General features: G+C 43.1%; 1 protein-coding gene across 1 annotated transcript in view; it reads left to right on the forward strand.

Moving 5' to 3' along the window:
- Positions 1–1022: 1022 nt before the first annotated feature.
- Positions 1023–27377, forward strand: part of GABRA5 (gamma-aminobutyric acid (GABA) A receptor, alpha 5) — an 89193-nt gene continuing 62838 nt past the window's right edge. The window contains exons 1-4 of the mRNA XM_010845809.1: positions 1023–1183; positions 14457–14578; positions 15370–15437; positions 15530–15750. Of these exons, the coding sequence (XP_010844111.1) occupies positions 1098–1183; positions 14457–14578; positions 15370–15437; positions 15530–15750 (497 nt within the window). The 5' untranslated portion in view covers positions 1023–1097. The remainder of the gene's footprint in view (positions 1184–14456; positions 14579–15369; positions 15438–15529; positions 15751–27377) is intronic.

Consider the following 27377-nt stretch of genomic DNA (forward strand, 5'->3'; position numbering starts at 1 on the left):
CAGCCTGTCTTTGGGGGTCCCGACTCCCCCAAAGCCTGGTCCAGACTGTCACCAGGCTGAGGGCGGCAGGAGGTGCCGCCCGGGTTTCCCGCATGCAGCGCCGCGTGCTCGCCGCCGGGACTCCGGCCCGGGTTTGGAGAGCAGCCCCTGGACGCACCTAGGCAATCCCCGCCCTGCCTTTCTCGACTCGAGGGCCTTGGTTTCGGAGGTGGAAGTACCTGTTGTGTGTTTCTCTCTTCCGGAGTTGGCCTGGGGTCTCCTCGGGAAAATGTTGCTTTTGAACACGCGGTGCTCCTTTATGATGTCTATCCATTTGCGTTATGCGCATATTGAGAAATATATCCCTTCTCTAGGGTTAGTTGCAGAGCCCAGGGATTGTGCCTGCTTGGATTTCAAATGCATTAATTAGGGCCCACCATATAATCCAGAGCCGAGAGACTTTCCAAAATGCAGTGATTACTAAGTTCTTTAGTCATGGGGACAGACTGCTGAGAAAGTGGCAGCCTTCTTTTATAAGCAGTTCTTATATTGTCGTGATCTTGCAGAAGACTTGTTTAAATGTGCCTTTTTTCCCCTCTTTCCACATACTTTCTCATAGCACCTTGCAGAACAAGGAGTAGCTTGCTGGCTTTGACGCGTGGCAAATATTTCAGAAAGGTAAAATTATTCCACTTGTGGATTTGACAGATGTAAAATACAGTTAGATAACTTCAGGCATTGATTCTAATAATAGGACTAGAGGGTCATTTGATCACATGGAAAAAGTAAAACAAAGAATTTGCAACATGGGAAAGATAAATTAGGAGAATGATTCTGCACCCTGAGTAAAGGTGAAAATCAAGCCTACTGTAATTTCTTTTTACACCCCAACTTACTGGCCAGTGAACACAGATAATTCTGATATGGAACCGTGATGGACAAGAACAGCCAGGCTCCTTTATGCATTGTGTATGTTAGCAGTGTGATTTGATTCTAGGAACTGTTTCATGGCAACATTCATGTTTATGTTTTTTCCCCTTTCAGCTTCAAGATCAAGGTGGAGAAAGGAATAGCAATTCTTCCAAATTCATCTGCTTCAGCTGTTTTTCTTACTGGGAATGGACAATGGAATGTTTTCTAGCTTTATCATGATCAAAAACCTCCTTCTCTTTTGTATTTCCATGAACTTAGCCAGTCACTTTGGGTAAGTTATCATCTATGCTTTGATTTTACAATTTTCAGGGCACAAGTACCTTTTAGAAACTTTGTTGAGCAGTGTATCAGCAAACCCTCATTGGCCACCTTTGCAGTCCCACAGACTTATAAGAGTCCTTGCCTTACCCCACGCTTAATTCCGAGCAAGGCTGCTCCAAGTGTAAGGTCTCTGAAGTCAGTCAGAAAAAAGAGGCAGATTATGTTTTCAGAAGTGGAAGCCGAAGATGGTTTCAGAGTAAGCTGTGTTTCCTCCCACTCAGGTTAAAGCAGGATTGAAAAGCTGACCTGCATGAAGGACATTTATTGCTTGTTGGACAAAGCAGTGGGCAACATTCTTTGTCGTCCTTAGTTCCAGACAAACTAAGGATTGTTGTCCTTAGTTCCATTCTGTAAAGGAATTTGCCTTTAAAGCCAAGCCTACTGTAGGTGGCACTGACAAGGACTCGCAGTGGTCCTGACTTGAGCCAAAGGCCTTGAACTGTGGCCATCGGAATGCAAACGCAGATACCAGAAACTGCATGTGTCTGATGATCTGCAGGACTCCAGGGCATTTGGTGTTACCAGTGCCTTTAAGTTCTTTCATCTTGGCCTTTAGTATCAGTGTACTGATTCTAATAGTTTTTCATCAAACTAGTGATAACCCAAGTTCCTGACAAACTTCTTATGAGGTGCTGACTCTGTCCTCTTCTTCCCAAAATTGCTCTGGCTAATCACAAGGATTGTAACTTGAAGTTGGTGGTGTGTTTAGTCGATAAGTCATATCCGACTCTTTGCAACCCCTTGGACGATAGCTGGTGAGGCTCCTCTGGGCAAGAATACTGGAGTAGGTTGCAATTTCCTTCTCCAGGGGATCTTCCCCACCCAGGGACTGAACCTGTGTCTCCTGTCTTGGCAGGCAGGCTCTTTACCCCTGAGCCAGCAGGGAGACCCCAACTTAAAGTTGGTGGAGTGTAATTAAGAAGTTAAATTTTAGGACAAAAGTTGCCAAACACCCCTTATGTGAAAATCAGTGGTGAAGGTTGCCCTTGTGTGAATCATGGAGGCACCTGCGGGGCATAGTGGTTCTGCAATACATCCCCACAAGTCGGCAGGAAGGAGGCCTCTCCAAAGTCCATGACCCTCTCTCTTTGTTCTCAGGTCATTTTCTGTACTTCTGACTTCCCAAGTCTGTACAGATGAGAAAGCAGAGAGAGAGAGGTCTGTGACCACCCCCAGGTGTGTGGCTGGTACATGACGGCATGGGGCTGCGTTCCAGCTCCATCAGAGACTTGTCTGGCCCTCAGCACCGTGAAGGGGACAGAGTGTACGTGCTACCCATGCCTGTGGGACAGCCTCCTAGCCAGTCAGGGCGTTCCCTTGAGACACAGTGTTGGTTGTTATTCTTACCTTGCTGCTCGTCTTGAATGGGTACTTCCCTATTTGTGCCTTTGGTTTCCTTATCTGTTCAGTGAATGTCTTCCCTTCCAAGGGCTGTCCCTGCTGCTAAATCTTCTAGGATTTAACCATAGTGTTCCCACATACATCCTGCATACATCCCTCCTGCATGAGAAGTGTGTTTAGAAGTGAAATCAAACACAATATTTTAAATTTCCAAGTTAATACATTAGGTAGGTAGTTTGCTTACTGATATATTGCATACATTTATCAATATTTCAGATGTAAGAAATATGCTAGGATTGGAAACATGTATTTTTTTCCTAAGATTTTAGTCAAATATATTTCTGTGGATCTGCATATTCTATAGTCAAGAAGGTATTATGCTTACCTGGTGGATAAAAGTCTGAAGTATGAAAAAATGTGCATATGGAGTTTGGCCATTAGAAGCAGCTGTACTTGATTTCTTACTCAATTTGATGACTTTCTGATGTCATCTTCAAAATAGAGAGATAATTCTTAGTTTCTAGAAGCTAATACAGAACAAGTAGTAGAATGCCCCTTAATCTCCTTTACAGTTAGTTGTTGGAGAAGTTTTGAACCTGTCAGATACAAGTTTAATAGTCCATCCTAAAATGATACCTACTAACTGCAGAAATTAATGAGACACAGAATAGGATGTGAAAAAGGAAGATATCCTTAATTCCACCACACAGATACAATCATCCTTCCCATTCTGGTGTGTTTCTTCCTCTTGCTTCTATGCCTAGCTCTATACAGTTGGGATCATACTGTGTTTTCAGTTCTGTAATTTTTGTGCTTTCTTCACACCAATACTTTGTTACCACAAAGTCTTAAAATGTATGACGTAAAATGGACAAGTGTATTGCTGTGCATAAATGCTTTGTCATGGGCTACATCCCTAATTAGGGCTGTTTGCATTGTTTCTGATTGTGTTGTTTTCCTACATATGTGTGAACATATCTGTCCTACAATGGCTTTAAGTATTTGAGTTCATTTCTATTAGAAGATGTTTCTGTAAGTGGACTTTTACGTCAGCCTCCCTGAGTGCTTTTAGCTTTTGGTTTTGTGGGTCCAGTTGCTTCTGGGGACCAAGATCTGTAGCAAAGTGGGAAGTCAAGTAGGGTGTGGTTTTCAGCAGAAGGCATCTTGACGTCTAGGGGCACAAGGGCCTATCGATTGCCTTTTCATACAAGACTCCTCTCACTTGGTTATTACTGTAAATGAGCTTAAGAATAATTTTGTCAAATTGCAAAGGGAGTTTCAGAACACTTATTTGATTTAAAATCTTGACAAAATAATATGTATTGCAATATGAAGTGCCTATTGTTACCATGTCTGTTTTAGAAGACACTTATGAGCTGAGCATCGTTAGCCCTGGCTTATAGTCAGGGAGACGAGAGGAAAAGAGGCTACTGGTGGGTTTACCACGCTGGTCGTGCTGGGGTTCTGTCCTCAGCCCTCCTCAGAGGGAACCTGCTGGGTAGTCCTGGGGTTCTCGTCTTGACTTCACATGGTTTGCAGGGAAGGTCTTAGTCAGACTGACCTATAGAGGAAGGGGGCATAATTTTGAAAGGAATTCTCTGCATCAGGGTAGAGAGAATTTTCCGTTCTGAGATTACAGAAAAAAAGAGCTTGGTAAGCTCTGTTATCTTCTTCCAAAGAAAGAGTTTATGTGATTTTGTTCTAAAGAAAGGTGAACAGGGAAGTTGAACAGGGCATGAAAGGCCGTAATTTGCACATTGTGGGACAGAAGAAATGTGGATACCTGTAAATGCATAAAGAAGATCAGACAACTGGTGAAGGGTAAAGAGGGATAGGAAACTGCTCTCAGTCAGAGAGCAGAGGAAAGAGGCAGGACGCTGTGCTTCTGTGCAATACAAAATCATACACTGTTTGCGAAAAACATGTGGATCTGGAATCAGGAAATTTATATGTGATAAGTAAAATGTATTTGGTGATTATATAAGATACAGTGAAATTGCTTTGAAAATATGAGTCTCATGTCTTCTCCCTTTTATTTTCTAAATTTGATCAGAGCTACCAGTAGCTCATTTTCAGTAGCCTTTGTAATTCTTCTGTTAGTTTTAAGTTATATAACAGAGCATGAGTCAAGTGTATAACTGAGCAGAGACATATCTGACTGTCGGCCTTGTGTGATGTCACATTCAGAGGCATGGCATAATTTGAGGCATTATAGTTATTTTAACCAGTAATCACACATACGTGGTATAAAGATGCCAGCACAGAAACAATGTTTGCATCAATGTAGGGTCAAAACATAATTTAATCTGAAGTTACTTTATCATCATCTGAAAAATCATACTTTTCAGACTTGATTAGATCAGTGATAATTGCAAGATAAATTTGAGGATTATCAACTCCATAATATGGTAAAATCTAATTCCATTCATTTAATAATGTTAAACACTGTTTAGAGGTTTATCTATTGGAAAGTAAAAAATGCATTAGAATTTTATCACATGGGAGCTATAATTCAAATAGACTTTGGAAAACAGTACTCTGTAATTGGCAATTATAGACAGGTTCTTGTAGAAGTAGCTTAAGAAAAGGAACATATCAGGTTCTTTTTTATCTGTCTACACAAGCATGCTAACCGGGACTGTTGGTTTCATGAAGAGGGCCTGTTCATACACGTTCTCAAGGACAGTTCTCTTCTCTTAACTAGAGCAGAAAGTGCACTCTCTCTGAGTCATTCACGTACTCATGATGTCTTTTTAAATGGCAAGAGGGAAATTCCCATATGGAAAGTTCTTCCTGCTTGTTACTGCAGATTCAGAAGACCAGGACTGATGGTCATCATGACAATTATAAAACCACAGAGAAGTGCTGTGAAGCAGATAGGACACTCACAGGTGAGGAGGCACTTATGTGGAGGCTGCAGGGATAGCCAGAGACCTTGCATATAGTAAACATTTCAGGTGACTAAGACCCTGTGCTGTGCTGTGCTTAGTCACCCAGTTGTGTCCAACTCTTTGTGACTGCATGGACTGTAACCCACCAGGCTCCTCTGTCCATAGGGATTTTCTAAGCAAGAATATTGGGATGGGTTGCCATTTCCTCCTCCAGGGGATCTTCCCTTCGACCCAGCGGTCAAACCCAGGGGTCCTGCATTGCACGTGGATTCTTTACCATCTGAGCCACCAGAGAAGCCCAAGAATACTGGAAAGGGTAGTCTATCCCTTCTCCAGCGGATCTTCTTGACCCAGAATTGAACTGGGGTCTTCTGCATTCCAGGAAAGCCCGACTAAGACCCTACTACAGAGTAATGCCAACATTTTTTTAAGGCACCAAAACAAAATACTTCCAAATTACCTGCTTCAAAACTTAAAACTGCTAAGCAAAGCTTAGACGGATAGCCAGCCAGAGTCGACCCAGCCAGCCTTTCTCTGGCCATCAGCTCCAAGATGAGTAACTGGCTTGGTTCAAGGGGAGAAGGAGAATGTAGGTTTTTGGATTTTTTAAACAAAGATACAATTGCATAACATGCGTATTTTAATTGGTGTGAAATTTCAAAGGAAAATATTAGAATCAAAAGTAGAATTCTAGTGGCAGCAACAATACTATAAGTGCTTACATGAGTACTTCTTCATTTCCAGAATGCATTTTCAAAAGAAATGTACTGTTTAATTTTCTCAGAGTCCTCTCTCTGTAGGTGAAGAGAGTTAAGGTGATAGAATACAGAGAAACATGTCTAAGTTTCATCATTGAAAAGTAGGAAAGTCAGGGTCCATCTCCAGGGCCTGAGCTCGCACCATCAATGTAGGAGCTTCTCCAGAATGTCTGCATATTTAAGCTGCAACGGAAAGGGATAGAAGGGGGGGAAATCTGTACATTGAAATCTTCTAACCTAGAACTCAAATAGCACTGCTCTAAAGATAGTATTTCACAGCCTGAATAAAATCAAATACAAAATATATACTATGAAATATGATGTAATAGAGAGGGAACCATCTTATAGGAAAATTAAGATAGACAATGAAACAGACTTTAGCAGTTCATTGAAAATTCTGTTTTATTTGTATTTATTTAACAATTTATCTCAAGATCAAAAGGCAAACCTAAAAATAAATGAAACCCAGGAGCAGTTCATTTTCACTTTTAACCACAGGAAGAAATTGGGCTATCACTCCATAATCAATCTAGTTCCTACTTCAGGGATGTAGGTATCATTTTGACAGGAAAGTGAAGTTGTTTGTTGTGGCAGGAGTTACTAAGCCTGCCTGCAACTCAAGCTTCCTAATCTCCAAGTTAAAGTAATAACAGATCCTATGCCACAGAGTTGATGTGAAGGATAAATGCACGTATGCTAAATGCTGAAACATGTCCAAGTAAGGAGGGAGTGCTAAGTCCAGGCTAGCACTATCCTTCTGGGTGTTGTGACCAAGAAGCGCCAAGGTTTGCTAGACTCATGGGCTGGGCACAGCAAAGTCCACAAGCTTAGTCCCATTGGCAGAGTCTCCCTTCTGTGTAAGGACGCACATTCACAGTTATAGGTTCTGGATCGGGGTTTGGGCATTCTGCAGGATGGTACCCTGCAGCTGCGTCAGGGTCTGTTGAGTCCTTCCTACATGCCAGGCACTGTCCTAGGTGCTGAGATCCTGTGATGGGCAGAGCAAAGCCTGCCTTCCAGGAGGGCTCCTTCTGGTGCAGTAAGTAAACATGTACTTATCAGTTGGGTCACAAGGATTGCTGTGAAGTAATTCAGAGTAGGAGGTAGTGAGTGTGCTGGGAGATGTACTCAAGCAGATGTCTGAAGAATGAGCCTGTCTTGGTGGTGATGATTGGACAGTTGAGAGGAGCAGCAGAGGCAGGGTGACTGAAGAAGCCAGCTTGAGGATGGGGAAGGTTGGTGGGAGGCAGGGCCAGAGAGGCAGCATGGGTGGGGGATAGTCAGATCGTCTGTAGGCCATGCGGGGTAGCATTGGGACAAGCAGTTGGCTGTTGAAGAGTGAAATCTGATCCCACTGAGACCTGCAGTCAGTAAGGCTGACTCTGGCTGTAAGTGGAGAGTAAACTCAGAATCTGGGTGGGGAGGCTTAGTAAAGGAGGTGCCAGGAAAAGGCGGTAAGGAGGCAAAGGTAGTGCCCCAGGGGATGGGCGTTTTGGCCAGCAGGATCTGTTGATGGGCTGCCGTGGATTTGAATGAACACCTGAAAAGGTGATGGGTTCAATAGGCTGTTGTTGAGCTGGAAGAGACAGCAGGGGAGGAGGCCGCTGAGAATTATCAGCACAGTTCTGGACCTGTGCGAGCTTTGTTAGATATCCAAGCGGCCAGGTAGGCCATTGGGCATACAGGTCTGGACTCAGAGAGAGAGAGAGTTTGGGACTGGAGACATGAACTTGAGAGAGATATTTAAAGCCATTAGATTGAATGAGATCAATTAGAGATTGAGTTTAGACTGAAGGAGTGTCTCTAGACAGCCCTGGGAAATGCCAGGTTTAAGGAGAAGAGGCAGGGGAAGATAAGAAGAGACTGTGTCCTGTGCTGTAAGAAGGGGACGGGCTCATCTGAGGGCTGAGACTGGACCAGCGGGTTTGGCACTGGGAGGAGCAGCCCCAGAGGATTTCACTGGGATCCTGGGTGAGGTGGGGGCAAGAGCAGGGCAGAGTGACAGCAGAGACCTTTGAGCAGACAGATCTTCAGTGAGAGGGCCTCTTCAGACGAGAGGCTGAGGATGGAGCAATACCTGAAAGGGAATATAGGGTGAATGAGAGACTTTTCAAAGATCTGATGTAATTACTGATGGGAATGGTTAGGGAGGGAGGGAGACCCACGTGTAATAAGCACCGGGATGATTCATGTGCTTTATAACCACATTTGTGGTGCATCCAGCGTGGCTGGGGGAAAGGAAGGGGATGAGTCTCCGGAAGTCTGGGGTCAGATGACGGGGGTGTGGCCTGTAAGGCAGGCACCTGGGTCCTACCTTGCAGGTTGTAGGATTCTGAACCAGGCTGCAGTCTTGGGGACAAGAGTGGAGCATCTACCTGAAGAGTGGTGTGCAAGGGTGGGGTGGACTTGAGCTCTGTCTGGAGAGGTGATGGGCAGGACCAGGGGCACTTTTGACGTGGAAGCCACCTAAGAGTTCTGGCATAAAGCTTTATGGACACAACTTTATTCACATAAAGCACACGTGCCAATCAGTCCATATTTTCCATCATAAGAGGAAACAATTTAATTGGAAACTCAAGTTTTATTTTCATGTCTGGTTATATCCACCATGGTATTTTAAAATTTTTACATATTTTAATATAGTTAACTAAAGTGGTGTGTAATGGAAATTTGAGGAAAACATCACAAAACTGCCATTTAGAGGTACTTATTTAGTGAGCTTAAAGTAATGAGCGAATAAACTGAAGATACTTTTCTCAGAAGTAACAATATACTGGAGAAAGAATGCAGAAAGAAATGCAGTTCAAGAAGACAGATAAGCTGTTGCTTAAAAGCAATTCTGTTCAAGTCCCAAAGTAAGTTCACATTAAAGCTGGTCTGCAGATGCAATTATCTATACCATTTTATGGAAATCGAAAATGACTGTCAGCATAAGCAGAGATAACAAGAAATGCATCACATATTGCCATCAATAGCACCATTTGTGGTACGAGACTCAAAAGATTTTTCTTCCCCAGAAATGATGACGTAACTGTTCAACGTGAACCATTTAAAATTCTGAAATAAGGAGGCATCATCAAGCATCACTTGGTAAAGTGAAACGCATTTAAAGATGGACTCCACTGCATAGTGTTATTATTACCAGCAGAGGCATTCATACTGATAGAAAAGTTACGTTGGAGTAAAGTTTCCTCAGCAACAAAAAAACTCTTAGGTTTGACGCCTAATACAACTCTCCCCTTTCAGAGTAATGCATGGATTCTACTGCAGGTTTCACCCGCCTTGATACCTGGTTTTGGAGAAAGCTTTCTTGGGATCCTTGTCTTGCTGCTTTCAGATTGCTCCCTCCCCATTCCTCCCGTCATTCCTCGCTCCCATTCCTCCTCGTCAGAAACCCTGCTGATGGCCTGTCCATCCCACCTCTGCAGCCCTGCTTGGCCTGAACACTGGCCCTCTCCACCTCCAGTCTTGCCTCTGATAAGCCCATCATCCCCAAGGTGCCTGGGGCCACAAGGAAAGACAATGCCCCTGTTGAGGTGCTTTGCTTTCCCACCACCTTCAGGCCAGATCCTGGAGGTGGAGCTTGTCACATGAATATGCCGTGATTTGACCCCCCACAGGGCTCTTCTCACTAGGGTTCTTACATGCCCACTGCAAATGTCAATATTTTTCTTTTTTTTTTTTTAATTTTTATTTGAGTATAGTTGATTTACAATGTTGTCTTTCTGCTGTACAGCAAAGTGAATCAGTTATACATATATCTACTCTTTTATAGATTCTTCTCTCATATAGGTCATCACAGAATATTGAATAGAATTTCCCTTGCTATGCAGTAGGTCCTTATTAGTTATCTGTTTTATATATAATAATGTGTATATATATCAATCCCAATCTACCAGTTTTTTTTCCTAGTGCTGCTACTCACAGACTGCTTCCTTTGGCTTGAGACCTGATCTTCATGCTTGAAGGCTCAGGTCTGCTTTCCTTTCTTCTGACCTCATACAAAGCTTGATCCCTCTACTTTCGGGTCCTAGGATGCCCTGCATATGAGACTCCTGAAGCAATCATGTTCTTCAGGAATCCTCTGGGAGCATGGCCCATTCTTTTAGATCCCAAGGTTAGGGATGCCACCTTTGTCATTGTCACAGTTCCCGCCACAATGCCAGGCACACGGTTGACACCCGCAATGCCTTTGCTGAGCTGAGCTGCTGGGATAGTGAACCTCTGTGAAGATGTGATGAGAGAGGTGCTCTCTGGGGTCATTTGGAGTCACTCTGGCAGCTGGTTCACAGAGCAGCCTGTTTCCGACTTAGCTCTCTAGTCTTAAGACAGTCCCTCTCCCCTCTGACTTCACATGAAGATCACTTGGGGACCTTAAAAAATACCAGTGCCCATTCCTCCTAAGGCCGAGTCTCTAGGGTCTAGAAATCCGGAAGAAGCTAATGCAAAAGTCACAGATTCAAATGCCCTGAAGACACCAGAAGTAAGACCACAGGGACAGGTGGGAAATTTGCACAATTACTAGAGTTGAGCCTTTCTAAAGTCATGCATATTTTTTGTTCTGAAAACTCTGTGTGAAATAAAGCCTTTAGTGGACCACATTTTACGGCTGCCTGTTCCCTACTCCACCTCGTCAGAAGTCCCTGAAAGACCCAGACCTTTAGGCCTGGCGGGGGCCATTCACGGAGTGTGAGGAAGTCCTTCCACCACCTGAGCGTCAGGTCCCATTTGGTCCCTGCCCAAGTCCCAGCCATCACCTTTCCTCCTCCGCCTGGAACATGGGGCTCAGCGTTCAAGCTTAGGGATCGAGTCCTTGTGCCTTTTGTATAGAAGATGTAAAACATGAGGATGTTTTAACATGAGTGGTTGGATGTATATTTCCTTTATTGTCCCTTTTCTGGAACATCAGTAATATGAAAATGTTGCAGCTGTTTCACGGGCATTATTTGTAGAAAACATGCACTAACTTTAAGAAAATGGTTCAAATTTTCAGACAACCTAGTTTATTAATCCTGATACTGAAGGGAAAATTACCAAATTTTTCAAGGATTTCTACTTTATATAAAATTGTTCTCAAAAATAATGGCTCTAGTCTTAGTTCACAGAATCTGCTTCCTGCAAGAACAGAGCTTTCAGCTTGTCTTAGAAGTGGCCATGCACTCACAGCTGCCCTGAGGGCTGGCAGAGCTCTTTGGTTTTACTCAGAACCGGAAAGATGCAAGCTGAAGCCTGCTCCCTGTACCCCGGAGGGCTGGGGGGTCTAGTGTTTCCACCTGGAGGCCTTGTGGATTTGCTCACTGCATGGAACTGCTCACTGAAGGCACAGCCCCATATTGTGTGTTGTTTTGTTTTCCTAGCCCAAATGGAACAAAGCAAGCTGAAGTCACTCTGTATGTTAGAAGCAGTCTGTAAAAATTATACAACTTGATGTGCGTGCGAAAGTTCACCAGGCCACGCTGAGAGTCTCCTGTGTGCTGGCACACTGTTTGCTTTCGGTCGTATGGGAAGGCCTTCCTCTCCATAGCTGTGAAGAGAGTGCGTTTTGTAACCACCAGTTACAAAGGAACAGTTTCCTGAAGAGGACTTTCCAGTTGTTCATGAGAGGACCCTCTACTCCTGCCTGCCGTGACAGGCATTTTTAAGGACTTCTAAAGAAACTGTTTGTGATGTCCTAGGGCCTACCTTCAGTAAATACAGAGAAGAAATCATGGCAAATCCGCAGCAGGGCATCTATTTTTTTTTTAAGTCCACAGATAAATGTAAGAAACAGTTGTAGCAAAAGAGGACAAATGCTGAAATTCCTGCAAGGGTGTCTAGGAGGCAGCGCTTCTGGAGACATGATGGGACTAAGTGGTCTGTGGACATCTCCATGGTCTCTATCTCCTGACAGTCAAGGCTATTCAGAGCAATTATAGTTTAAGAGTATTTTCACAACAGATAATGTAATAGTTTTTAAAATGTACTTGAAACATTAAGGTATGCTTTTTCTTTTCTTTTTTTTGATTGTGACTTTTATATTTTTTGTTAAGATAGAATTGATATGTAACTTTGTGTAAATTTGAGGTATGTAGCATGTTGATTTGATACATTTATATACTGCAATGTGATTACCACCTTAGCATTAGCTGACACCTCTGTCATGTCATGTAATTATTAAGTCATTTCCTTTTTGTGATGGAAACAAGATCTAGCCTCTTATTAACTTTGAAGTTTATAACATAGTATTATTAACTAGAATTACTTCGTTGTGCATTAGATTCCCCCAAATTATTTTTGTTCTAGTTGCAGGTTTGTAACCTTAACAGCTCCCAAATTCCATCACCCCAGCCCCTGGTTACTCTCTGTCTCTACGAGTTGGCTTTTTTAGGTTTCACATACAGGTGATAGCTTTTCTTTGCCAGTTTGCATGCTCTCATCTCTCTTCTGTTAAAGAGCCAACCGGGACCTTCCAAAAATTGGACACTTGGACAAAACCTAGAATTGAGTAACCAAAGTGGTTATCGTTGAGAGCTTCACGTGAAGTGGACATTGAGGCCAGACTTAGTTTGAGCAATAGTTGCTCTGTTGTTGCTCAGCTGGGCCCATGCACAGACTTTCTTTCATAAATTTGGAGGACAGTATTAAGGCCCTTCATCCTGACATTAGGTTTCCAAGGCTGAGTGCTTTGTCTTCCTGTGTGAAACTAAAATGGATGTCAGAGAAAAGGGAATTCAGTATTTTAAAATACTAAGTCACAGAGTAAAGAAGAAAAAAAAAAATGTGTCTGTGGACTCCAAAGGTACATAATTCAGTCTTTAACGGGACTGAATTTTAGGTTGTTTGAGCTTCAACTATATGCATTTTAATGGTGATGAGAAAATTAGATCCAAAGAACATTATAGTCGTTCATTCAAAAAGGAGACACTTTAGGCCATTAGAGAATTGATCTGTTAGCTGCCGTCGGTGGAAATGACTGATTTTCGAGAAGCGGGTGGGGCAGGCACACATCTGTGCTGCCCCGAGAACCGCCTGCTGATGGCGAGGTTCAGCTTTCACTCCAGCTACTCTGAGCAGAGTGGGGTCCACCGTGACACTTCAGAGGGGCCCCAGGAACCCCGTGTTCTCATCCCAAGTACCACGGGTGCTGACTTCATGGAGCCACAGCCGGCTCTCAGCAGGATGAGTTCCCTTTGAAGCCGAGCCAGATGCAGGTCAAGTTCTTGGTAATAACATGCATTTTGCTATTTGCACATCTGAACAGGTAGCAATGGATGGACATCTGAGGTGGAACCCATGTGTCAATCATCTTCTGGACTGTGGCTTTCTTTCCCTGCTGATAACTTCTTTAGCTTTTCCCGTATCTGCTCAGGGCCGATTCTCATTTCCACCTGCTCTGCTGGCATACACTTTTTTTTGACATAGACTTTTGAGGCCTGAGTAAGTTTGTTGCTGAATTGTACAAATTAGACCGTTCTTCCTGTGAACCTCCTGCAAGGTCCCACCTGCTCTTCTCAGCGTTTTATTGTAGGTTGACACGTTGGTCACAGAACACTGTGCTCCCTGAGTCTCTGCTCTGGGGCCACATCACTTAAAGTCGAGGTTTTCAGCCTGGGCTTCACAACTCCTGCTGGGCCGGCCTGTGCTCTGACTGAGAGGAGCGTGCCAGCAGAGCTGACGGTGCGGAAGTCCACCGCCGTCCCTCACCAGCGATCTGTCCTGGCATAATGCTCACAGCACGAGTGCTCCCAGTCAAGAATGCAGGAAAATGTGGGCACACCAATCTTACTTTCAAATTAGATAGAAGCTCTAATGTCCCCCGGTACCGCAGAGCCCGTTGCAGTGAAGTAACTAACAAAATGAAGGCTCAGTTTCTCTGTATTTGAACCAAACTGCTGAAATGCCCCACAAGTGGGTGAGGCTCTGCCAGTCCCTGTGCAGTGACTAATATGTCTTAAAAATGGCTACTCTATCAACACAAATAGTTCTCCAGAGTCTGGGAGGGATGGAGTTTGCTTTGATGGGTGACCAGCCCAGAGCCAGCATTCTCAGACTGGGCTATTTAAGAATTAAGTCTGTTTAAATTTCAAGAATAAGGATCATGTAAGCAAAACAGCCTGGATAGTACAGGAGATCATTCTTAGATGTCCTGCCTCCAAGACAAGTCAACATATCATTCCCTGTTTCTCTATTTTGAGAAAAAATTGTAAGAAACAAGAAAGTCTGAACTCTTTCTTTTGTTTCTCTGTTAATAAAGCTTTTCACAAATGCCAACCAGCTCTGTAAAAGCTGAGACCGATGACAACATCACGATATTCACCAGGATCCTGGATGGGCTGCTGGACGGTTACGACAACAGACTGAGGCCCGGGCTCGGAGGTGGGTGTGGGCCCTGGCTGAGGCCCTTGGGCCCAAGGCACATTTCTGCTTAAACCCAGTCTCAAGCTTACGTTTGCTGTGATTCAAACAACTCCTCAAAGGGCTTCCCTGCTAGGAGTTTGACTTGGTGGTGTTTCCAAGGCTGCTGCATGTTGTCATTTTCCAGATGCAAGAGGCCAGGGGAAGTGAAAACTCCTGTTCTCCCCAGATAATGGTAACATCCATTCTGGTCCACTTGAGGAGAAACCACTTCTTAGGTGATACTGAAGCTGAAGTTACCCTATGTTAGGAAATACTTTATCATCAACCTCTTACCCTCCTGTCTCTGCAAGTCCTTTTCAGAAATCCATTATTTAGTGCAAGTCTTCTTTACACATTGCATATTACAGGTTTAATTTTTTACTAGAGCTGTAATTAGTTTTTACTTTGACCCTAAAAAGCTGATGAAACTAAATGAATAGTAAAATATGCTTTCAGGGTACAGCTGGCTTGACTTTGTGCTGGGAATCCCGTGCGTTTCAGGTGTGTGCGGGGCGTGTATATTTGAACCTGCTCCACTGAGTGAGGAGGGACCCTCTAGCAAATCCATTCCCAGAGGAAAATGTTTAGTTCTTCTTCATTATTGGCATTTTTTATCAGGGGCATTTGCTGAAACCGTGGGTTGACCCTCTCTACCTCTTTGACAAGAACAGTCCACGTAGGCTCCCTGACCCCATTTTACTGTGCCCTGAGTTATGTCCCTCTGAACTGTGAGCTGAGGCCCTGGCGAGGAACCTGTGTCTGTGTTTCAGAGCGTATCACTCAGGTGAGAACGGACATCTACGTCACCAGCTTCGGCCCCGTGTCCGACACGGAGATGGTGAGTGCGCTTGCGGCCCCGCCGGGACCACTGTAAGCCGTGACGCACCGGCCCAGGGCTGCCCTAACGAGCCTTGCCTCCCTTTGTACTAGGAATATACCATCGACGTATTTTTCCGACAAAGCTGGAAAGACGAAAGGCTTCGGTTTAAAGGGCCCATGCAGCGCCTTCCGCTCAACAATCTCCTCGCCAGCAAAATTTGGACTCCAGACACGTTCTTCCACAATGGGAAGAAGTCCATCGCCCACAACATGACCACGCCCAACAAGCTGCTGCGTCTGGAGGACGACGGCACGCTGCTGTACACCATGCGGTGAGTGCCGCCGGCGGGCGCTGCCGTGCCGAAGCTGGCTAGTCTGAGGGGGTGTGTGTGTGTGTGTGTGTGTGTGAGAGAGAGAGAGAGAGATGGGTGCTTTTTACCTTCTGACTTGCCCATACTGATGTCCATGTAGATTATTTCTTTGGGCTACTATGAGTTCATAGTATTTATCTATACTTGTTTATTTGATTCAAGATCAAGGGCATCTTTAGATGCGTGGTAATGTAAGTTAGGGAAACTTTAACAGAGATTTTATTTTAAAAGTAAGGAGACCCCTTTTTTTATTAAGATTGTGCAGTATTTTGAAGTTTTAAAAGTCTATTTGTTGTGTGATTTGATAACATTTCCAGCACTGAGGTTAAATTTTAGCATTTGTCATTTAAAATGATCATTAGTCATTTTTTTGAAAATTCTGAATTATTCATTGCATCTGAGTAAATCAATACATTGACCAGTGAGAAAGACTCCTTTATAGCTTTTCAGCTTCCATGGTGGGTCTAAGTAGACTTTAGAAAATATTTTTAAATTAATGAAAAAGAGAAAAGTAGAGAAAAAAGCACAAAAGCCAAGTTTTTAAAAAGGTACATTCATTTAGGTAGCTGTTATAGATATTTTCTTAGTTATAATTATTCACAATAAACTTTATATTTAACAGGATAATTGTAGTGGAAAATAATGTGAATACAGTCATCTTCAAAGACTGCATGTCCTAACGTAATTCTGAGGAATGCTTTGGCCTATTGTGTCCCAAACCTGGTTGACAACTGGCCATGATTTTTCTTATACCAGCCCAATAAGGATTCTGATCAGTGATCTGCACACACACCTTGGTGTTTTTTTCCAGTCTTTACTCTTCCTTTTTCCCTACATTGATCTGGAAGGTGTTTCACCCGTAGATGGAGATAGGAGTTGTGAGCATCACATCAATGCCTTCCCCATGCAGAAAGCATGTGGAAAGCTGAGGAGTATCTCGAGGACTGACATTCAGTCCTCGGTCGTCATACTGTGGGATGGAAGGCTGGGGAATATCTCTAGGACTGACGTTCAGTCCTCGGTCATCGTGCTGTGGGAAGGACGGCTGGGGAATATCTCGAGGGCTGACGTTCAGTCCTCTGTCTTCGTGCTGTGGGAAGGAAGGCGGGGGAATATCTCGAGGGCTGACGTTCGGTCCTCGGTCGTCGTGCTGTGGGAAGCAAGGCTGGGCAGTGAGACAGAGAACTGTGCTCAGCCTGAGAGCAGGGAGTAGTGTGGAGACGAGTCCCGCATCCTGGCCGGTGCTGGGGTTCCCCCCAGAGGGGGCCCTGGGTGGGCCTGCCTTGCATCTGTGTTCTGTCCCTAGGTTAGACATACCCCAGTCTGCATAGATTCTTATCCTTGATTCACACCTGGCTCCCATCCTGCAGGGGTCAGTTCGGTCCGTCACCTAAGACGATGGGATGCCTTCGTCTTGGGCACAGTTGCATGGACAGGGTGTGAGAGAAGCCTCTTGTCCAGAAGGGGAGGAGGCAGCAAAGGGTCCTTTTACCAAGTGTCTGTATACCAAAAACGTCCCCAATACACAAAGCGCTTCAGACCTCCCAGCCAGGGGACAGCATTTCCACTAACCAACAAATAGGCAGAGGCTAGAAATGTTTGGTAATCAGCCCAAGGTCACAGCTATGAAGGGGGTGGTGGCAGCAGGAATTTGGGTTCTGGTATGAGCAATTTCCTTGTTTAACCCACCGCATTTGGAAATTGGAGGGATGCAGCATTATTAGACAGGTAATGGCCTTCTTACCTTTAGGAAAGTGTCATGCCCAGAAGGAAGTGGTGAGAACCAGAGCAACTTAGCAGTGATTTATCCTTATTTATGCAGAGGAAGCCTGCTGCTAATGGGTTGCAAAGTTGATAACCAGTTTTCTTTTTCAGTCTTATACAACATGTGGAAAGTAGAACTATCTACACTTGAAAGCATTAGGAATTCTAGTATGATGGATCTATAGCTATAATTTGATAGCATTTTAGTCTACAGATTTAGCAGAGATGGTGAGATGGCAATCATAATTAACTGGACAGGGCACAGAGCCCCATCCAGGCCTCACCCCGTCACTGGGCCTTTAGAAGTACAGCCTTTCTGTCTAGCACTTTGGTCACTCCCACCAAATCTTATAAAAGCAGTGATATACTTTGACCCAGTAATTTCTATGTAATGTCCATCTTCAGGAAATAACTAGGAGTAAGGACTAAGCTTTATGCACAAAGGTTTCTACTCTCATGTTACTTATGATACCAAAGACTGGGAAAAATATAAAAATTCTGCACATTTTTTCAACTAAAATTGTATTTAAAATTTTTTATTCAGACTTTGGATCTAATAAAAAATATAAAACATGAACATGAAGAAGAAATGAGGGTTCACATCCTACACTTTTAACCTGAGATACATATTGAGAAATATTTGAGAAGTACTGTTACCAACTTCTGAAAAGTAACTCTATAGTGATTATTGTACATGGGAGGGATTCATTTATATAACATCCCCACCATGCTCCAGAAATCGTTTAAGGTAATATTAAAAGACACACACAATTCAGATGGATGAAATTCCTTAGGTGATTCCAAAGAAGCTAAGGGAACATAAGCTATTGATGTCATTTGCTCCCAAAATGTCTTCTAAAAAGCCTTTGGTGCTTGCCTAGAGCTGATCTACAATTCCAGTTCCAGAGAACTTTCTACCACCTATGCATAATCTGTTTATAGGATCTAATGATAAAAAGGTAAGTCCAAAGAGAGCCATAGACATTTCCTGTTAGACCATCAAAGAGAGGACCCTTAAGACGCTCTGCAGTTTCCTTCAGGATGACCTTGTAGCAAATAAAAGATATAAGTTTTACAGAGCCATACCCAGAGGTGTACTGTGGACGCCAGGCCAGTGGCCCGGCATCGTCAAGGGGACCCTCAGCTTAGCAGTTTCCCTGGGTTGAAGAGGCACAGAATCCAGAGCACGACTTCTGTCCACCCAAGGACTGAATCACTGCCCTTCTGGCCGGCCTCACTAATTGCCTGGGGTTTTTCCCTGGGTGGAAGTTTAGGTCATCATTGAGTAATAGAGAGTTATTTCACTCCCCTGCAAGCTCGGACATGACCACAGGAGGGCATGTGCCAAACCTCAGGACACATTTTCTTTATAACAGGTAAGCGGGGAGATAGTGACCAGCTCTCATCTCTGTTTCCTGCGTGCCTTCTGAAGGTGCAGACTTGTGAGGACCACACAGGGCTTAGTTTCCTGGTCTTTGGGTCCCTGACGGAAGAGCCAGTCTCTCTAGTCTGTGGTGTAGGAAACTGCAACAAGCAAGAAAGCACTGACAAGGAAGTGGGCTCTGGTAGTATCACATGGTGTCAGAGAACCTGGCTGCTGCTGGACCTAGGATCCCTGCGTCCACATCCATGGGCAGGTGTCTGAGAGTGCCGGTGACTGCCTTCGTGGTCACAGAATGCCCTGCACTGGGAAAAGAGCCCTGAGAAGACCAGAATCACTCTGCAATCACTCTGGCACACTATGTATTTCCCTGTGCTATTTTTATTTTGAGAAAGGCATATTTTTATGATTGTTTATACCCCGTTTGGATTTTCATTATTAGTAGACATCACTGCTTTGGATTGGAGCTATAGAAAGAGAAAGGAGCATGGATTTTGGAGTTAGCCTCACTTAAGTTCAGATCTTGACTTGATCATTTAGTGGTCATGAACACTTGGCCGTTTTACTTTAATCTCTTAGAACCATTGTTTATTATTGTTTATTTCTTTCTTTCAGTACAGTGTACCTGCAGGCTCTGAGAATGTGTTTGAGAACATCATCATATGTACAGCTATTCCTTGAATGGCCACTGGGAGGTAGCACAGTCACCTTTTTGCATAGTGATTGGCAGCGACCATTTAGTATGATGGTAAAGCTGAAACTCCAGTACTTTGGCCATCTCAGGTGAAGAGTTGACTCACTGGAAAAGACCCTGATGCTGGGAGGGATTGGGCGCAGGAGGAGAAGGGGACGACAAAGGATGAGATGGCTGGATGGCATCACTGACTCGATGGACGTGAGTCTGAGTGAACTCCGGGAGTTGGTGATGGACAGGGAGGCCTGGCGTGCTGCGATTCATGGGGTCGCAAAGAGTCGGACATGACTGAGCGACCGAACTGAACTGAACTGAACTTACTTGAATGAGATTATATACACGTTACATATGTTTGATTTGTGGGTAATATATTTGAAGGAGATCATACATATATAACTAGAAGTTTGTAACTAAGAACTGGTATGTGTTTAAGAGTGTCTACATCCCTACGTGTAAACCAGTGTCCTTCATGATACCAGTAGATGTATTGGCCAGATCTTGAAATTTTTAAGCTAACATTTATTTTAATGATTAGAATCAATGTGTTATTTAAATATTTGTAAAACAAGGCAAATCACCAAATATGGAATACACTTATGACACCGAGACCAAAGAAAATCAATGTTAACGGTTTGGTCTGTGTCGCATATACGTGTCCACATGTGTGAGCACACCTGCATACACGTGTGTATATCTGCATGTCTCCACACATACTCTCCTACAGATTTTGAGTGGTCTCATTCTCTGAAAATTGTTTTGTAAATAGCTTTATGATAAAGTATATTGAGTACCTTTCCCCCTCATTAAACATTGTTCTCAAGTTTGTGATCCATTACATCCATCAGGTCGGTATCCTGTCATTATATAGTCTCTAAAGAAATGCATGTCATATTAATTTTTTTTTACTTTATGATAAACACTGTAATCAGTTCAGTTCAGTCGCTCAGTCGTGTCCGACTCTTTGCGACCCCATGAACCGCAGCACGCCAGGCCTCCATGTCCATCACCAACTCCCGGAGTCCACCCAAACCCATGTCCATTGAGTCGGTGATGCCATCCAACCATCTCATCCTCTGTTGTCCCCTTCTCCTCCTGCCCTCAATCTTTCCCAACATCAGGGTCTTTCCAATGAGTCAGCTCTTCGCATCAGGTGGCCAAAGTATTGGAGTTCCAGCTTCAACATCAGTCCTTCCAGTGAACACCCAGGACTGATCTCCTTTAGGATGGACTGGTTGGATCTCCTTGCTGCAAGCACATAATTCTATCCATTGCATAAATTCCAGGTATTGGTCAAAAGATAAGGCTTTCAGTACATGTTTCCACGTTACTCTCTAAAAACTCTACCAAATTCACTCCCTCCAACAGGGGAGGAGGGGTGGTCCCTGTTACTTCCCCACTGACATTTTACCTGTAGAACTGAAAACAAAGCAGCACCCCTTGGTGCTCCATGGGATGCGATCAGCGACAGAAAAGTGCATGTGTCCCAGTGAGTCTGAGACTTATACTCACACCAGCCTTCTTCTTTCCCTTTGGGAAACGCGTCCCACAGAGCAGCTTGTGAACTGAATTGAGCAAAGATGACCTTTCCTCCCGAGTGAGGGCCTGGGCACCTGGCTGCACAGCTCCACTCCCGCCTCCGTCTTCCTGTCAGTGTGCACCTTCAACTTCCCTTGTTTTCCCCTAGCACTGGGCCCCAGACTTCCCCAGATGACCCCCCACAGCCGCCTGCTCTCCAGCTCACTGGCCCCGGCTTATCTCAGAGTCCCCCGCTCACAGCCCTTGAGTAATCTTGCCTGAAGTGTTTACCACCTGCATCTGACATCCCTGTTGAACTTTGGAGCATCTTTGGGGAAGGGCCTATATCTTGATCATGCATGATTCTCTGTGATTTCTTACAGTCCGTGGACTCTAGAGGCCTGGCTCCTGGCCCTCAAGAGGAGTTTATGTTTGTGAAGAGTAAACCATAATGACTGGAGAAGGAAATGGCAACCCACTCAGTATTCTTGCCTGGAGAATCCCATAGACAGAGGAGCCTGGTGGGCTGCAGTCCATGGGGTCACAAAGAGTCAGACACGACTGAGTGACTGACACACACACACAAGCCATGGTGAACAAAACACCTTCCTTAATCTCGCCTACATCACGGCTCAGGCCTTAGTTTGACAGATTTGGAAGGGAGACCTAGAAAATTTCCACAGACATGCTCAGTGCTTGGGTGTCTGCCAGTTTTATACGGATTCAAGTTTATGTGTGGCTAACAAATTGTACTTTGGGGCCACATGAGGCCATCTTACTACAGATTTCTTGGCTACTTGGTTTGAAAACGTGACTGGAACGTGATTATCCTGGGTCAGTTCACTGCAGTTAGTGTCAATTTTTTGACCATTAGATTGGATTACGTCATCCTTTGCAGATGGACAACTCCAGCACGTTTTTGTCTTCCTAGGTTCTGAACCAACAAAGGCTGTCAGGCACTCCCTTCTAGGCTCCTTCCACTGTGGAGTCTTGTGGCTGGAGTCTCGGGCTTCCCTGTCCAGGCAGGGACCTTAAGCTCAGGCCACAGCTCCCACAGTCTTGAGGAATCTCTATGGCCTCTCTTTGAAGGCAGTGGGTGGGAGGTGGTGGGCTGCAAGTCCCAGGCAGCTGCTGGCTGGTGACTTGGTCCTAGACCCCATTACCAGCCTCACAAAGGTAGGGCCCAGGCCCTAAGTAATGTTGAGTGGAGAACACCTCTTGACCTGGGCTGCTAATTGCTTTTCAAAAAAAGTATGTAGCCTTTTTTATGTGCCAAATACTTTAGAAATATAAATTCATCTAATCCTCAAATGATCCTAACAGCTTGGTACCATCATTATCCCTGTTCATAGATGAGGCAAATGAAGCAGATGAAAATGAACACACAGGAATTAGCCCATCAATAGAGTTCAAATGCCCAACTCACCCACCTATACCTACTTTAACACAGTGTCTGAGAAACACGCAGCAGTAGGGTATGCATGCTGTTCCGCCGACCTGCGTGAAAAGTCTCCACCAGGTGGCGCCCTATGCACTTGCATTTAGGGGGAATGGGCTCAGGAGTGCCTTATGTGAGACACAAGAGGGAAGCTCTGGTCGCCCTGAAGCTCATTCAGGGAGAGTAAAGTACTGCATCTCTGAGCAGTGTTGCTGTGAGATGCAGGTGGTGAGTCTGCGACTGGCCTGAGGTTTCTCACAGCCAGGAAGCCCGTCCTAGCACCACACCCTCACTGGCACACAACTGGCCTGTACCTCCTGCCATGCCACTGGGACGCCAGGGTGCTGACTCTAGAGCTGAAGGGCTCCTGAAGAAGTGCTTCTGTCTCCTCACCTGGGGAAACATGAAGGGTCCTTCTAGGACGCTGTAATTGGTGGTCTCATCTCAGACGTAACCTGTGCATAATCTCATCTCACGCATAATCTGTCAGATGGCGAAGAATCCGCCTGCAATGCAGGAGACCAGGGTTGGATCCCTGGGTCGAGAACATCCCCTGGAGAAGGAAATGGCAACCCACTCTGGTATTCTTACCTGGAGAATCCCATGGACAGAGGAGCCTGGCGGGCTACAGTCCATGGGGTCACAGAGTCAGACACAACCGAGTGACTAACACTGCCACCTTTCACTTCATAAATGTCAGACAAGTACCTTGCGTATCACATAAATCAGAGAGATCGTTTAGTTATGTGGATAATGCCCTGAGGGTTTCTGTGTCTGATGTTTATGGAGAAGAATGAAGACACCGAGTCCTCACTGCTGAAAATGTTTCCCAAGGGGTGTGGGATCATGAGTTTTGGGTTTTGTTTTTCCTGTAATTGTACTTTCTCATACAGTAGCCACTGCATCTTGTTGTTAATTTTAAGGTTAAATAAAATGGAAAATTCAGCTTCTACATCATACTGGCCATATTTTAAGTGGTCAGTAGCTAGTGTGAAGTAGGGCTTCAGTATCAGACAGCACAAATATAGGCCATTCATATCATCACAGAAAGTTCAGGTGGAAACCCAGCCTAGTCCAACAGAGCTGAAATGTTTCCCAGGGGTCGTATTTTTCCATTGGCCCTGATAGTTGCACACAGCACTGTGGCCAGCATTAGCCAACTTTCTGCTATAACACATACAAAGAAGGGATGACAGAGGATGCCGAGAATCCTCGGACTTAAGTAAAATTTTAGAATAGCTTTGAAAAAGTTAAAGCATTTATGGTACAATATTTTTATAACTGTATTTTTATATAGACAAATATATATTTTTTCTAGTTTTAACAGAATAATTGACATATAATGCTGTGTAAGGTCAAGCCATACAGCGTGTTGACTTGATGCCTTATGCGTTGCAACACGATGACCACCACCATGTTAGTAACACCTGTTGTATCACATAATTACCATATCTTTTTTTTGTGGTGAGAACATTTTAGGTCTACTCTCTTAGCAACTTTCAAATACGTCATGCAGTATTACAACTATAATCACCATCCTTCCACTCTAGATACCTAGAACTGATTCATTCTTAACTAGAAGTTTGTACATTTTTACCAATATCTCCCCAATTCACCCACCCTCCAGCCCTGATCACCACCAGTCTACTCTCATTTCTGGAAGTTTGGAGTTTTAAACTCATACAATATTTGCCTTTTTCTGTCTGACATAATGCCTTGAAGGTTCATCCAAATTGTTGCAAATAGAAGAATTGTCTTTCTCATGACTGAATAATATTCTCTTGGATGTGTAAATATGAGTATATATCACATTCTTTTTATTCAGTCATCCAGAGATGAATACTTAGATTGTTTTTATAACTTCTCTTTTTTTTTATAACAGGATTTGTGAAAAATCCTGCAATAAGGATTGCAGGTAGTGCAAGTATCTCTTGTAGTTAGTTTTCATTGGAATTATTCCCCAAAGTTAGATTGCTGGATCATATGGTAGTTCAATTTTTAGTTTTCTGAGGAACTTATATTCTTCTTTTTCTGTAGTGGCTACACCAACTTACATACCCACTATCAGGATAGGAGGACTCCCTTTTTTCCACACCCTCTCCAAACTTTTTATCTCTTATCTTTTTCATGATAGCCATTTTGACAGATGTAAGGTGGCATCTCGTTGTTTTGATTTGTGTTTCCATGGCAACTAGTTGTTGAGCATCTTTTCATGTACCTGTTGGCCATCTGTTTGTCTTCTTTGGGAGAATGTCTTTTCAGTTCCTCTGCCCATTTTAAAAGTTGGATTTTTTTTTTTTTTTTGCTATTGAGTTGTATGAGTTCTTTATGTTTTTTGGAAAGTAAACCCTTATCAGATATATGCTTTGCAAATATTTTGTCCCATTTTATAGGCTGTGCTTTCACTTTGATGATTATTTCTTTGGATGTGCAGAAGCATTTTAGTTTGTTTGTCTGTTTCTTTGTTTGCTTTTGTTGTTATATCCAAAAAAGGGTTGCCAAGGCCAATGTCAAGGAGCTTTTCCCCTATGTTTTTTCCTAGCAGTTTTTTCTTTTCAGGTTTTGTGTCCAAGTCATTGATCTGTTTTGAGTTAATTTTTATGACTAGTGTGAGATATGGCTCTGATTTCATTCTTATGCATGTGTTTATCCAGTTTTCCCAACACTAGGTATTGAAGAGATTATTCTTTTGCCAGTGAGTATTCTTAGCTCCCATGTGAAACATTAATCGACTGTATGTTAGAAGGTTTATTTCTGGACTCTCAGTTCTGTTCCGTTGGTCCATGTTTCTGTTTTTAAGGCAATGCCATACTGCTTTGATTACTATAGCTTTGTAGTATAATTGAAATCTGGAACCATGATGCCTCCAGCTTTCTTCATCTTTCTCAGGGTTGCTCTAACTATTCAGTGTCTTTTGTGGTTTTATACAAATTTTAGGATTGTTGTTGTATCTCTGTGAAAAATGACTTTTTCAAATTTTAAAAAGGATTACATTGAATATATAGACAATCGGGTAATATGGACATTTTAACAATATTGATTTTTCTGATTCATGAATGTGAAAATTTTCCATTTGTTTGTGTCTTTTTAAATTTCTTTCTTCAAAATCATGTTCTTTTCAGTGAAAAGAACTTTCACCTTCTTGGTTAAATTTATTCCTAAGTATTTTATTGTTTTTTGTGCTATTCAAAATGAGATGTTTTTATTTTTCAGATATTTTGTCATTAATATATAGAATTATAGCTGATTTTTGCTTGTGATTTTTGTGTCTTGCAACTTTACTGAATTCATTGATTAGTTCCAATAAGTTTTTGATGGAGTTTTAGGTCTCTGTATATAAGATCATATCATCTGCACATAAACACAATTTTCATTCTTTCCAATGTGGCACCTTTTATTTCTTTTTCTTGCCAGATTGTTCTGTATAGGATGTGCAGTAACTATGTCAAATTAGAGTGGTGAGAGAGAGTATTCTTGTCTTATCCCTAATATTAAAGGAAAAGACTTTTAGTCTTTCTCTGTTGAGTGTGAGGCTAGCAGTGGTCTTGTCACATACGTGTGCTGAGTCACTTCAGTTGTGTCTGATTCTTTGCAATCCTATGGTTCTCTGTCTATGGGATTCTCCAGGCAAGGATACTGGAGTGGGCTGCCGTGCCCTCTTCCAGGGGATCTTTCTGACTCAGGGATCAAACCCAGGCCTCTTACGTTTCAAGCACTGGCAAGCAGGTTCTTTACCATTAACGCCACCTGCCAAGCCCCAGTCTTGTCATATATTCCCTTTATTACATTGAGACATACTGTATACTGAAGTTGTTAAATGTTTTTATCGTGATAGGATCTTACTTTTATCATGAAAGGATAAATTCATTTTCAGTGAACACTTCTACTGAGTTAATTGCAAGATCCTTATCTTTTATTCTATTTACGTAATTGTTGTTGTTCAGTCACTCAGTCATGTCCAACTCTTTGCAACCCTGTGGATTTCAGCACACCAGTCTTCCCTGTCCCTCACTATCTCCCAGAGATTTCTCAAACTCATGTCCATTGAACCAGTGGTGCCATCCAACTATCTCATCCTCTGTCACCTTCTTGTCCTCCTGCCCTCAATCTTTCCCAGAATCACGGTCTTTTCCAATGAGTTGGCTCTTTGCATCAAGTGGTTAAAGTGTTTATGTGATGTATCATATTTAATAATTCCTTGCATCTCTGGAGTAAATCCCACTTGATTATAATGTATGCTCCTTTTAATATGCTGTTGAATTTGGTTTGCTAATATTTTGTTATGAATTTTTGCATCTAGATTAATCCAGGACATTGTCTGTAGTTTTCGTAATAGTATCCTTGTCTGGCTTTGGTATCAAGGTGATGCTGACCTTGTGAAATGAATTTGGGAGTGTTCTTTTCTCTTCAGTTTTTTGGAAGAGTTTGAGAAAGATTGTTTTCATTGTTCTTTCACTGTTTGGTAGCATCCATCAGTGAAACCATCTGGTCTTAACACTTTTCTTTGTTGGAAGATTTTCCATAATGATTAAATTTTCTTGCTAATTTTTCATCTGTTTATACTTTTTATTTTTCCTATAATAGTCTAGGAACGTTGTATGTTTCTGAGAATTTATACAGCTCTTCTAAGTTATTCAGTTTTTGGCACATACTTGTTTATAGTAGTTTTTTGATTCTTTGTATTTTGTGATATTAGTTATAAAATTTTCTCTTTCATCTCTGGTTTTATTTGAGTCTTTTCTATTTTATTCTTAGGCTAGCTAAAGGTTTGTCAATTTTCCCCCCATTTAAACATA

Source organism: Bison bison, unplaced genomic scaffold (assembly GCF_000754665.1).
Source record: "Bison bison bison isolate TAMUID 2011002044 unplaced genomic scaffold, Bison_UMD1.0 scf7180017864224, whole genome shotgun sequence".
Lineage (NCBI taxonomy): Eukaryota > Metazoa > Chordata > Mammalia > Artiodactyla > Bovidae > Bison > Bison bison.